The following is a 13,863-nucleotide window of genomic DNA, read 5'->3' as shown; positions in this document are numbered from 1 at the left end:
TTTCATATATATATATATATATATATATATATATATATATATATATATATCCAGAAGTGAGACTGCTTGATCACATGGTAGTTCTATTTTTAATATTTTGAAGAACCTCCATACCGTCTTCCATACTGGCTGCACCAATGTTCATTCTCACCAACAGTGCACAGCAATTCCCTGTTCTCCACATGTTCACCAATACCTGTTATTTTTTGTCTTTTTGATTATTTTGATTATTATTCTAACGAGTGTGAGGTGATATCTCATCGTGGTTATGATTTACATTTCCCTGATGATTAATGATGTTCCATGTCCCTGTTCACCATCTGGATGTATCTTTGGAAAAACATCTATTCAGATCCTCTACCCATTTTTTTTTTTTTAAGATTTTATTTATTTATTCGACAGAGAGAGAGAGACAGCCAGCGAGAGAGGGAACACAAGCAGGGGGAGTGGGAGAGGAAGAAGAAGGCCCATAGCGGAGGAGCCTGATGTGGGGCTCAATCCCATAAGGCCGGGATCATGCCCTGAGCCGAAGGCAGATGCTCAACCACTGTGCCACCCAGGCACCCCCCTCTACCCATTTTTTAATTGAAATGTTAGGGTTTTTGCTATTAAGATGTATGAGTTCTTTATATGTCTTAGATATTAAACCCTTATCAGATATATCACTTGCAAATATTTTTCTCCCATTCAACAGGTTGCTTTTTCATTTTATTGATGGTTTTCTTCACTGTGCAGAAGCTTATTTAGTTTGATGTAGTCCCATTTGTTTGTTTTGGGTGTCAAATCCAAAAAGTCATGTCAAGACCAACGTCAAGGAGCTTACTGTCTATGTTTTCTTCTAGGAGTTTTAGGTTTTAGGTCTTACATTCAAGTCTTGAATCCATTTTTAGTTGATTTCTGCATGTGGTATAAAAGAGAGGCCCAGTTCTTTTGCATGTGGCTATCTACTTTTTCCAACATCATTTATTAAAGAAACTATCCTTTACCCATTGCATATTCTTGACACCTTTGTCCTAAATTAATTGGCTATATATGCATGAGTTTATTTCTGGGCTCTCTGTTATGTTTCATTAATCTATGTATCTGTTTTTATGCCAACACCATACTATTTTGATTACTACAATTTCATAATATAGTTTGAAATCAGGGAGCATAATACCACCAGCTTTATTCTTTATTCTCAAAATTGCTCTAGCTATTTGGGGTCTTCTGTGGTTCTAGACAAATTGTACAACTGTTTGTTCTACTTCCGTGAAAAATGCCATTGGTATTTTGTTAGGGATTACACTGAATCTGTAGATTGCTTTGGGTAACAGGGACATTTAATAATATGAATTCTCCCAATCTATGTGCACAGAATATCTTTCCATTTATTTGTGTCTTCAATTTCTTCATCAATGTCTTACAGTTTTCCATAAACAGATTTTTCACCTCCTTGGTTAAATTTTTCCTAGATACTTCCTTCTTTTTGATGTAACTGTAATTCATTTATTAATTATTTTATTAATTCTAACTTTCTGATAGATTGAGATTTTCTATATATAATTTCACGTCATCTGCAAATAGTGACAATTCATCTCTTCCTTTGTCATTTCAATATTTTTATTTCTTTTTCTTTCCTAATTGCTCCAGCTAGGATTTCCGATACTACGTTAAATAAAAGCAGTGAGAGTGTTCATCCATGTCATACACCTGGTCTTAGAAGAAAATCTTTCAGTTTTTCACCACTGAATGTGATGTTTGCCATTGACATGTCACATATGACTTTTACTGTGTTGAGGTGTGTTCCCTCCAAATGACTCCTATTCAGCTGAAGAAAATATACTCAAGTGAAAGATACTTTATAATTTTTTGTCATTACCTAAGGCTACTTTCATATTTTTTTACTTACCCTTCTCCAAGTTTCTCTAATACATCAAAAACTTCTTCAGGCTGCTTAGTCAAACTGTCTTCACTCAGCTTTTTTAGCTTACTGATGAGAAAAAAATAGAAAGAAAATATTTTTCTTAAGACCGTTTACAAAACTTTTAATTTTACTTTTAAGAGGCAATATGTTCACATAGTTCAAAAATCAAACAATATAAAAAACAATATAAAAAATATAAGGTATAAATAATCCCCTTCTAACCCCTCTTCTTAATCTGCCCAGAAACACCTCAAATAACTAGTTTTATGAGCTTCTTATAAAATCTTTATACAAATATGAATATATATTTTTTATTTCTCTCCCTTAACACACAAGACAGCATTTTATACACACTCTTCTCTATCCACACTATTAAATACTTTGATGTTTTCACTTAACAACATGTAGCCTTTGTTGGAGAGTTCTACAACACAAGTAGTAGAAAGCATCCTCATTCTTTCTTTCTTACATCTATATCCTATACTATTGCAAAGATGTAGCATCTCTTAGTCACCGGTTATTTACGGATATCTATTTTCCCTTTTGCTATTATAAACAACACGGCACTGGATAAATGTATACATAAGTCAGTTCACACATATGCCAGTATATCTGCAGGACAAAATCCCAGAAGTGAAACTGTGAGGTCCAGAGACCACAAATACACATACACACACACACACACACACACACAAATACAGAAACATATATGTTGATAAACAAGTATATATACTATAGGCATAATCATATATCATAACAAATAACACAATATAATAAAATCACTATAATAACTACATAGTAATTACTAAAGTTATTGATTACATTCTACATTTTATTTACTATAACTGTATGTTATATAAATATATACATATATTGATAGATATTAGCAAACTGCCCTCCAGGGGGCCTGTACCAATTTATTTCCTACCATTAGTACATGAGAGAGCCTCTTTTACAGTTCCACCAACAAAGTACTTAACTACGTATTTGGATTTCAGTCAGTATATGTTAGCTAAAACTTGTTACTCAGAATAGATTTAATCTGCATTTCTCTTATTATGAGTGAACCAGTATCTTTTAACATTGTTATGAAACTAGACCATCTATTCATTTCCTTTGCTCATTTTTCTACTGATTTTTTTGGTCTTTTTCTCAACTGTACACAAGGTAAATTAGCCTTTGTTTAAGCTGCAAATATTTTCACTTGTATTTTGACTTCATTTATGAGGTTTTAGTTTTATACTTTATCTGACTGTTTGCTGTAATGAAATGTGTTTTCATTTTGTTTTGCCTTCTTAAAAATCATCTACATGTATGGCATATGCAGATAACTGGAATCAAGAGGTGAGTTATGCATGGTGTATTTGATAGACCAAAATTAATTCAGTACAAATGAAACATCATGTATGAAGAATCAAAATAATTCAGTATGAATAAAGAAAAAGTGACCAGAATGTAGAGGTAAGCAGGGTCAGGTTTTAAAAAGGCTTTTTGTAAACCATGTTAAGGAGCTCTATTTAAAAACGATCATTTCCCATACAGAAAATCTGAACAGACCAATTGCTAGTAACAAAATTGAACTAGTAATCAAAATATTACCAAAAAAGAAGTCAAGGACCAGATGGCTTCACAGGTGAATTCTATCATTTAAAGAATAGTTAATACCTATTCTCCTCAAACTATCACAAGAAATAGAAGAGGAAGAAAAGCTTCCAAATACATTCCACAAGGTCAGCATGACCCTGATACCAAAACCAAAGACGATACAAAAAAAGAAAGCTATAGGCCAATTTCCTTGATGAACATAGATGTAAAAATCCTCAACAAAATATTAAACACATACAACAATACATTAAAAAGATATTCACCATGATCAAGTAGGATTTATTCCAGGGATGCAAGGATGATTCAATATTCACAAATCAATCAACATGATACACCAAATAAACAAAACAAAGGATAAAAATCATATGATCATCTTAATCAATGCAAAGAAAGCATGTGACAAAATTCACCACCCGCTCAAGATAAACTCTCAACAAAGTGGGCTTAGAAGGAAATAGCTCATTTATTTAAAACTGTTTAAACCAAAAATAACAACTAACAAGGAGTTAAATAACATATGTACAAGAAAAACACAGGACAGGGCGCCTGGGTGGCATAGTCGTTAAGCATCTGCCTTGGGCTCAGGGCGTGTTCCCAGCATTCTGGGATGGAGCCCCACATCAGGCTCCTCCGGTAGGAGCCTGCTTCTTCCTCTCCCACTCCCCCTGCTTGTGTTCCCTCTTTCGCTGGTTGTCTCTGTCAAATAAATAAATAAAATCTTAAAAAAAAAAAATAGGACAAAACAGCACAAAGGAAGGAAGATGAAAAACGGAAGTGTACTCTTACAAGGCCTCGTGTTATATGTGAAGGGATATAAAATTATTTGAAGAAAGATTTTTGATACATCATAAATTCATATTGTAAACCTTAGGGGAATCACTAAAAACAAAAAGCAATGAGGTTACACTAATACATCAATAGTGGAGATAAAATGAAATAAAAATTATTCTATTGATCCAAAAAGGCAAGGCTTGCAAAGAGGAACAAAAAACAGATTGTGATGAACAGAAAAAATGGCAAGACTGTAGATTTAAACTAAAATACATCAGGAAAACTCCCCACTTTGGGTTATGATAGTGTGAAGAGGCTGGCAAATGTTGTCAAACAAAAACACTGAACAACATCATCAAAATCAACCACTTAGGGATGCTGGGTGGCTCAGTGGTTAAGCGTCTGCCTTCGGATAAGGTCATAATCCCAGGTTCCCGGGATTATAACCTGGGATTGAGTCCCACATCAGGCTCCCTGCTCAGTGGGTAGCCTGCTTCTCCCCCGCCTGCAGCTCCCCCTGCTTGCGCACTCTATCTCTCTTTCCCTGACAAATAAAATCTTTAAAAAAAAAAAAAAAAAAAAACCATTTTGTGCCTCAAAAAAATTGATACAAAATCAGCCAACACATTGAAAAGTATTCATCCTTGAAACCCTCCAATGGCTCTGGATAATAACAGAAAGACGCCGCAGCCTTTCAGCCTAGGGCTATTACCATCACCCATCCCCCAATTCCACCAGTAGCAAGAACTGTACTTTTACCAGGACAAAGCTGACTATGAAAAATAGCAGCTTGGGGCACCTGGGTGGCACAGCGGTTGAGCGTCTGCCTTTGGCTCAGGGCGTGATCCCGGCGTTATGGGATCGAGCCCCACATCAGGCTCCTCTGCTATGAGCCTGCTTCTTCCTCTCCCACTCCCCCTGCTTGTGTTCCCTCTCTCGCTGGCTGTCTCTATCTCTGTCAAATAAATAAATAAAATCTTTAAAAAAAAAAATAGCAGCTTTGCAGCCAGAAAATATGGGCTCAGTTTGGGACAGGAATTGAAAACTGGCAATTTTGTCAACTAAAACTGGTAAGCCTAATAATAAATAAATTATCAAACCCATAGCTTTGACAGCCACGCTTGGGTAAGCAACAAACCAGCCAGAAATTAAACAGGGAAATTCAGAAAATGAGAGAGCCACAGAAAGGGTGAGATGAGCTCTCCACATATCAGTTACTGACTGAGAAAATATGCATATGAACACAGGAGACCCACAAAAACCCATGAAAAGTAAAGCCAAAAAAGACCTGAAAACTACCTACAGCTTTGAATGTGCTCTCCAACCCATACACACCTACATCAGCAGAGAGTACAAGTCATAAAGGTTCAAGGTATTTGAGCACAACCTCTGCCCAAATCATTGTTTGATCACTAAACTATACAGAAACAGAGGAAATCCCAAATAATCCTGGCTAGAAAATAAAAACAAAGCAACTGAGCAGAGGCATTAATAGCCGAATACTGCAAAAGGACAGATGACACACTAAGTCCAGGAAAGTTAAAAAAAAAAAAAAAAAAAGCCTGAGAGGAGAAAGGGGAGAAACCAGAGTGTCTATAGCACATTATTTTAAATGTCTAGTTTTAAATAAAACAAACAAAAAAGATTATGAAACATACAAAGAAACAGTAAAGTATGACCCATACTCAGGAGAGCAGTCAATAAAATTAAAGCAATCAACAGAAAAGAAAGCAGTCATAGAAAATGACTCACAGAAGACCTAGATATTGGATATATCAAAGGCTTCAAAGTGGCTGTTTTAAATATGTTTCAAAAGGTGAAACTATGTTCAAGAAATCAGAAAAAATACCATGAAAATGACTCAACAGAGAATCTCAATAGAGATATAGAAACTATTAAAGATTTAAGATTTAGGCTTGAAAAATATATCTTTCATGAAAAATACACTACAAGAACTCAACAGCATTGTGAGATAACAGATGAAAGAATCAACAGACTTTCAGATAGCTAAGTAAAACTACCTTCCAAAAAAAAAAAAAAAGAGTAAAGAAACAGTCTCAGAGACTGTGATACATACAACATAGCAATACACATGTAATGGGAGTCTCAGGAGAAAAGACAGAATAAAGGGCAGAAAAAATTATTTGAAAAAACAGTGGCTGAAAACCTCCCAAATTTGGGGGCGCCTGGGTGGCTCAGTCAGTTAAGCATCTGCCTTTGGCTCAGGTCATAATCCCATGATATGGGATCGAGCTCTATATTATCCCCCTGGCTCAGAGGGAAGACTGTTCCTCCCTCACCCACTGCCCCTCTCCCACCATGCGAGTGCATGCTCTCTCTCTCATAAATAAATGAAATCTTTAAAGAAACAAAAAACTTCCCAAATTTGACAGAAAGCATTAAGTTATATATCCAAGAAGGAAAATGAATCCCAAGTAAGATAAATACAAAAAGATCCACATCTAGACACACTGTATTCAAACTGCTAAAAGACAAAAAGTCCTGAAAGCAGCAAGAGAAAATGACTTATCATGAATAGTAGAACAAGAACATGATTAACAGCTGACTTCTCATCAGAAACCATGCAGCCCAAAGATAGTAAAAGGAAACACTCAAAGGGCTAAAAGAATAGTATCTTTAAGAATTCTAAATCCAGCAAATTTATCTTCTAAAAATGCAAGGGAAATAAGGACATTACCAGATAAACAAAACTGAAAAAATCTGTTGCTAGCAGAACTTCTTTATAAGAAATAATAAAAAAGAACTTCTGAATTAAAGGAAATGGTATTTACATAAGTATAAAAGATATATTTATCTTTGAAAACATAAGATTATTTGAATCAATAATTACAGTACTGTATTATTGAAATCATAACATACTTAGATATGATATATTTATATATATAAATATAAATACAGATAGATATAAATATAAACATGATATATTTATGTATATAATATAAATATAGATATAGATATAAAAGAAAGGGAAAAGAAATGGAGCTATATTGAAGCAAATTTGCTATATTTTACTGGAAATAAGTCAACCCAAAGTTGATTACAATAAAGATAAATACTATAATCCCTACAGCAACTACTAAGGAAAAACTGGAAAAAATGTAGTTAACAAAATTCTATTGGTTAATTACATTAAATACATATGGACCCAACCAACACCGAAGAAATATAAACAATTATAAGAACATATTATCAGCAACTATATGCCAACAAATCAGGCAATCTGGAAGAAATGGATGCATTCCTAGAGACATATAAACTGCTGAAACTGAACCAGGAAGAAACAGAAAACCTGAACAGACCCATAACCAGCAAGGAAACTGAAGCAGTAATCAAAAATGTCCCAACAAACAAGAGTCCAGGGCCAGATGGCTTCCCAGGGGAATTCTATCAAACATTTATAGAAGAATGAATACCTATTCTTCTGAAGCTGTTTCAAAAAATATAAATGGAAGGAAAACTTCCAAACCCTTTCTATGAAGCCAGGATTACCTCGATCTCAAAACCAAAATCAGAAAAAGAACCCACCAAAAAGGAGAATTACAGACCAATATCCCTGAGGAACATGGATGCAAAAGTTCTCACCAAGATACTAGCCAATACGACCCAACAGTACATTCAAAGGATAATTCACCATGACCAAGTGGGATTTATTCCTGGGCTGCAAGGGTGGTTCAACATACACAAATCAATCAACACCATACACTACATTCATAAAAAAAAAAAAGACAAGAACCATATGATCTTCTCAATAAATGCACAAAAAGCATCTGACAAAGTACAGCATCCTTTCTTGATTAAAACTCTTCACAGTGTAGGGATAAAGGGAACATATCATAAAAGCCATATACAAAAAGCCCACAGCAAATCTCATTCTCAATGGGGAAAAACAGAGGTTTTCCCCCAAGGTCAGGAACACAGCAGGGATGTCCACTCTCACCATTGTTGTTCAACGTAGTACTAGAAGTCCTAGCCCCAGCAATCAGACAACAAAAAGAAATAAAAGGCATCCAAATGGGCAAAGAAGTCAAACTCTCACTCTTCACAGATGACATAATACTCTATGTGGAAAACCCGAAAGACTCCACCTGAAAATTGCTAGAACTCATACAGGAATTCAGCAAAGTAGCAGGGTATAAAATCAATGCACAGAAATCAGTTGCATTTCTACACACTAACAAATGAGACAGAAGAAAAAGAAATTAAGGAGTTAATCCCATTTACAATTGCACCAAAAACCATACGATACCTAGGAATAGACCTAACCAAAGAGGCAAAGGATCTGTACTCAGAAAACTATAGAATACTCATGAAAGAAATTGAGGAAGACACAAAGAAATGGAAAAAAGTTCCATGCTCATAGACTGGAAGAACAAATATTGTTAAAATGTCTATGCTACCTAGAGCAATCTATACATTCAATGCAGTCCCTATTAAAATACCATCAACTCTTTTCACAGAGCTGGAACAAATAAACCTAAAATTTGTATGGAACCAAAAAACACCCCGAATGGCCAAAGGAATGTTGAAAAAGAAAACCAAAGCTGGTGGCATCACAATCCCAGACTTCAAGCTCTATTACAAAGCTGTGATCATCAAGACAGTATGGTACTAGCACAAAAACAGACACATAGATCAATGGAACAGAATAGAGAACCCAAAAATGGACCCTCAACTCTATGGTCAACTTATCTTCGACAAAGCAGGAAAGAATATCCAATGGAAAAAGGACAATATCTTCAACAAATGGTGTTGGGAAAATTGGACAGCCACATGCAGAAGAATGAAACTGGACTTTTCTTACACCATACACAAAAATAAGACTCAAAATGGATGACAGACCTAAACTAAGAATCCATCAAAATCCTAGAGGAGAACACAGGCAGCAACCTCTGTGACCTCGGCCGCAGCAACTTCTTGCTAGACATGTCTCCAAAGGCAAGGGAAACAAAAGCAAAAATGAACTATTGGGACTTCATCAAGATAAAAAGCTTTTGCACAACTAAGGAAACAGTCAATAAAACCAAAGACAACGATAGAATGGGAGAAAATATTTGCAAATGACATAGCAGATAAAGAGCTAGTATCCAAAATCTATAAAAAAAACTTATCAAACTCAACATCCAAAGAACAAATAATCCAATCAATAAATGGGTAGAAGACATGAACAGACATTTCTCCAAAGAAGACATACAAATGGCCAATAGACACATGAAAAAGTGCTCCACATCACCTGGCATCAGGGAACTCAAATCCACAATAAGATACCACCACATACCAGCCAGAACGGCTAAAATTAACCACTCAGGAAACGACAGATGTTGGTAAGGATTCAGAGAAAGGGGAACCCTCTTACACTCTTGGTAGAAATGCAAGCTGGTGCAGCCACTCTGGAAAACAGTATGAAACCTCCTCAAAAAGTTGAAAATAGAACTACCCTATGACCCAGGAATTGCACTGCTAGGGATTTACCCTAAAGATACAAATGTAGTTATCCAAAGGGGCGCCTGCACCCCAATGTTTATAGCAGCAATGTCCACAATAGCCAAACTATGGAAAGAGCCCTGGTGTCCATCAATAGATGAACGGATAAACAAGATGTGATGTGTATATATACAATGGAATACTACTCAGCCATCAAAAAAAATGAAATCTTGCCATTTGCAACAACGTGGATGGAACTAAAGGGTATTATGCTACGTGAAACAAGTCATAAAAGAAAGACAATTATCATTTGATCTCACTCATATGTGGAATTTAAGGAACAAAACAGAAAAATACATACCATGTGAAACTAATCAAAACAAAGCTGAAGTAGCTGTATTAATATCAGGCAAAGAAGACTGCAGAGAAATTAATGTCAGCAGAGATAAAGAGGGATATTTCATAATGATCAAAGGGTCAATTTACCAAGAAGACATAATAACCCTACACATGTAAGAACCCTACACAGCTTATAAAAACATGGAACAAAAACTGAAAGAATTGAAAGGAGAAAAGGACAAATCCAAAATAATCACTGGAGATTTCAACACTCCTCTCTCAATAACTGATACAGTAAGTTTACAAAAAATCAATAAGGATATAGAAGATAAAGAACACTATCAACCAATTGAAGTTCTTTGTTTATTTCATATCTTTTATTTCTAGCTTCTTTATTTATACTTTTTTTTTCAATAACTTCAACTGCTCTGGTAAATTCTCCTAACTCTTCACAGGTGTTGTCCACCTTTCACCAGATACTTTTAACATAGTAATCACTGTAACTTCACAGTCCCTGTATGATAGTTCCAGCATCTAGATCTTCTCTGGTTCTGGTTTGGTAGACTATTTCATCTTTTGACAAAGAATCATTTTTCTTGCTCTTGGACATGTTGTATTATTTTCACTTAAACCCAGACACCCCCCCCTCCACGACACACAAACACTGATACAGAATTACCTAGTCTAAGTGGTTCTGGGGGAACAAAAAAGGCACATATATGATACAGGAATTGTGTCCTAATATATAAAGAATTCTTATCAATAGTAAGACAAAAATAAAATAAAAATGGCAAAAAATACGAGCAGACATTTCACAAAAAATATACAAATGGCTAATAAGCACATGAAAAGAAAAAATATACCAACAAATGGCTAATAAGCACATTGTGTCATGAGGGAAATAAAAAATAAAACTACAATAAGATACCACCACCTACAAAAATGGCTAAAATTAAAAAGACAATACCAAGTATTGGTAAGGATGTGGAACAAGAGGATCTCTCATACACTGATACTGGAAATAAAAAGTTAAATAGTCACCTTAAAAAACAGGTTAGCAGTTCTTCTAAACTTGTAGGCACACACTTACACAATTCTACTTCTAGATATTTACCCAAGAAAAATAAGAACAAATGTCCATCCACCAAAGACTTGTACACAAATATTCATAGCAGCCTTATTCAAAACAACTAAACACTGGCAGGGGGGGGGGGGGATCCAAACGTCCATCAACTGGTGGATGAATAAACAAACTATGGTAAATCCATACACTAGAATACTGAAAGGGTTCTATTCAAAGCTCCCTCCCCTGCCAAGCTTATAGAGAAAACTCAAAAGTGTCTGCACTTGGCCCTAACTCTTTGCTGTTCCAGGTCATGGTGCCCCTCATTCTCAGGAAATGGACCACAACCCACATCCCAGATGAGCCACCGACAGAGCCCCCCCAGAAACCTGTCACCTCCTGCTCTACCTAGCCAAGAGCTGACCGACCACCTCCTCACACAACCTCCCTCAGGGGCACAGCTACAACCCTCTCATATCCTTAAAACCCCTTAAAAGCTCAGCCTAATAAAAATTTGGGGCTGACATATCTGTTGATGTCTGGCCTCTCTCCTCCCTTTGAGAATGAATAAACTCTGTCCTGCTTGTTGCTCTGCACTTTGTGTAATTCTTTGCCACCTGTGTCACTGGCCACCCTAACAAATACTTGGCAATAAAACCTAATGGCTACATTCAAGATCCTCAACAAATCTCAAAATGATTATTGCTGAGCAAAAAAAAAGAATTTTACTCTATGTAAATTACATCTTAATAACAATTACCCCCCCCCCCAAAAAAAAGTACCTAAATGTAGTTCTAAGGAGGGACGCCTGTGTGGCTCAGTCAGTTAAGCATCTGCCTTAGGCTCAGGCCATGATCCCAGAGTCCTGGGCTCCTTGATCAGCGGGGAGCCTGCTTCTCCCTCTCCCTCTGCCTGCCGCTCTCCCTGCTTGTGCTCTTTCTCTCTGACCAATAAATAAAATCTTTAAAAACAAAAAAAATTATAAATAAATAAATGTCATCGTAAGGAAATTATTCGTGATCATAGCAAGAGCAATTCAGTGGCATGATAAAGGGAGAAGCCAAACTACAATGGTATGAGACAATAGAATCCAGAATCTGGAAAGGAGAAGTGACTGGAGACATGAGTTTGAGAAAGAAGATAAAGCCAAACAAGCAAAAACCCACTGGAAATGCTTGAATAAGTGTAAATGCTGTTTTGAATGGACTCAGAAAATAAGGGAAAATTGAAAATACAAATGACAAGAAGAGATAACTCCTAAAGTATGTCCCTGAACAGGGTAGAAGGAATGAGATCCAAAGCACATGTGGACGGGGGGGAGAGGGGGGACACGGGACGGGGACACCTCTCTCATTGTAATAGGAGGAAAGGATGGGCAGACTTAAACAGTAGATTAATGGCAGAAAGTTAAGGGAGCTCTCATATATCGACTTCTATTTGCTTTAGGAAGTCGGGGGATATTCATCTACTGTGAGTGAGGAAGTTAAAATCTGAGATTTGAGAATACAGGACCATATTTGAGACAGCCAGAGTGGAGAACGAAAACAAAACAAAACAAAACGCCTCATGAAGTTTAAAAGGATTACTTGACAGCACTACAGGCCTTGTTGAGGCCTTGTTAGAGAACCATCCAGTTAAAATCGCAATATCTGAGGTTTTTTATTTTCTTCAGCACTGCTCACAAATCTTCAAGTACGTAAGAAAAAAGCGAACAGTGGAATCTGGCATTTTGCCAGACGCATGCTGCAGAATGACAATGAGACAAAGGAATTAAAGATATTGGTGAAAGAATGGCTAAGACATGGGCAAAAAAGAAAGAAAGAAAGAAAGAAAGAAAGAAAGAAAGAAAGAAAGAAAGAAAGAAAGAAAGAAAGAAAGAAAGAAAGAGAAGAAGGAAGGAAGGAAGGAAGGAAGGAAGGAAGGAAGGAAGGAAGGAAAGAAAGAAAAAGAAAGAAAGGGACTAATGAGCAGGGGGAAAGAGCAAAGTAGATACTATGAACCAAAGACTGTATGTATATCCCTACCAGAAAAAGAGTCGGTCTCTTAAATTTTCAAAAATATTCATTACTATGCCTCAGAAAGCAAAGGTGCTTCAGGTCCTTCACGGCTAAGGAAAAGTGACTCACAATGAGCCAAGCACATGATATAGCGAGGGAGACAGCCTTATACTAACAGATCTCTTTAATACTAAGCCAAAAGGTAATCCAACCACTACATACTTCTTCAGAAGTTACGAAAGTTTACTTCAAAGCAGGCTCATAATCTGGCTCGCTTTAAACAAACAAGTCATAGGTCCTCCAAGCGAATCCAGTAAACACTTAAGAATTTTCTATTAGTTCACATTTTCTCAACATGTTGTACAACGGAAATGTTACTAATGTAACTGAGGCAAAAAGATGGTCTCTGGGGCGTCTGTCAAGTGAAAACACATGATTTATTTTGGTAAACAATTCCTGTTTTATGTCGTTTGTCTTTATTTCCTCTTAATCATTTCAATTATAGTTTAATTTTAAATAATTTTTATATTATCGGCTTTGAAAACCCTTACAGCTAAAAAAAACTCAAAAGCCAATTTAAAATACATACACACAAACACATTTTCCTATTTTATTGCTTTGGCAAACACAATATAATGAGCATAATTTCACATGTACTTGACATTCTGTGGTTTTTAACACCTCGGAATTTCATCATAACCCTGTTTTTTAACCAGAGATCCAAAAAATTCCTAACTAGT

At 36.0% G+C, this 13,863-nt stretch overlaps 1 protein-coding gene across 2 annotated transcripts in view; it reads right to left on the bottom strand.

The window, feature by feature from the left end:
* Positions 1-13,863, bottom strand: part of STK3 (serine/threonine kinase 3) — a 269,186-nt gene that overhangs the window by 231,864 nt on the left and 23,459 nt on the right. For both annotated transcript variants that reach the window (XM_045805877.2, XM_045805878.2), the window contains exon 2: positions 1,892-1,972. In XM_045805877.2, the coding sequence (XP_045661833.2) occupies positions 1,892-1,972 (81 nt within the window). The remainder of the gene's footprint in view (positions 1-1,891; positions 1,973-13,863) is intronic.

Source organism: Ursus americanus, chromosome 9, assembly GCF_024610735.1.
Source record: "Ursus americanus isolate L20-20 chromosome 9, mUrsAme1.1.p, whole genome shotgun sequence".
In the NCBI taxonomy this organism is placed as follows: Eukaryota; Metazoa; Chordata; class Mammalia; order Carnivora; family Ursidae; genus Ursus; species Ursus americanus.
This window is presented reverse-complemented; position numbering and strand designations above follow the sequence as displayed.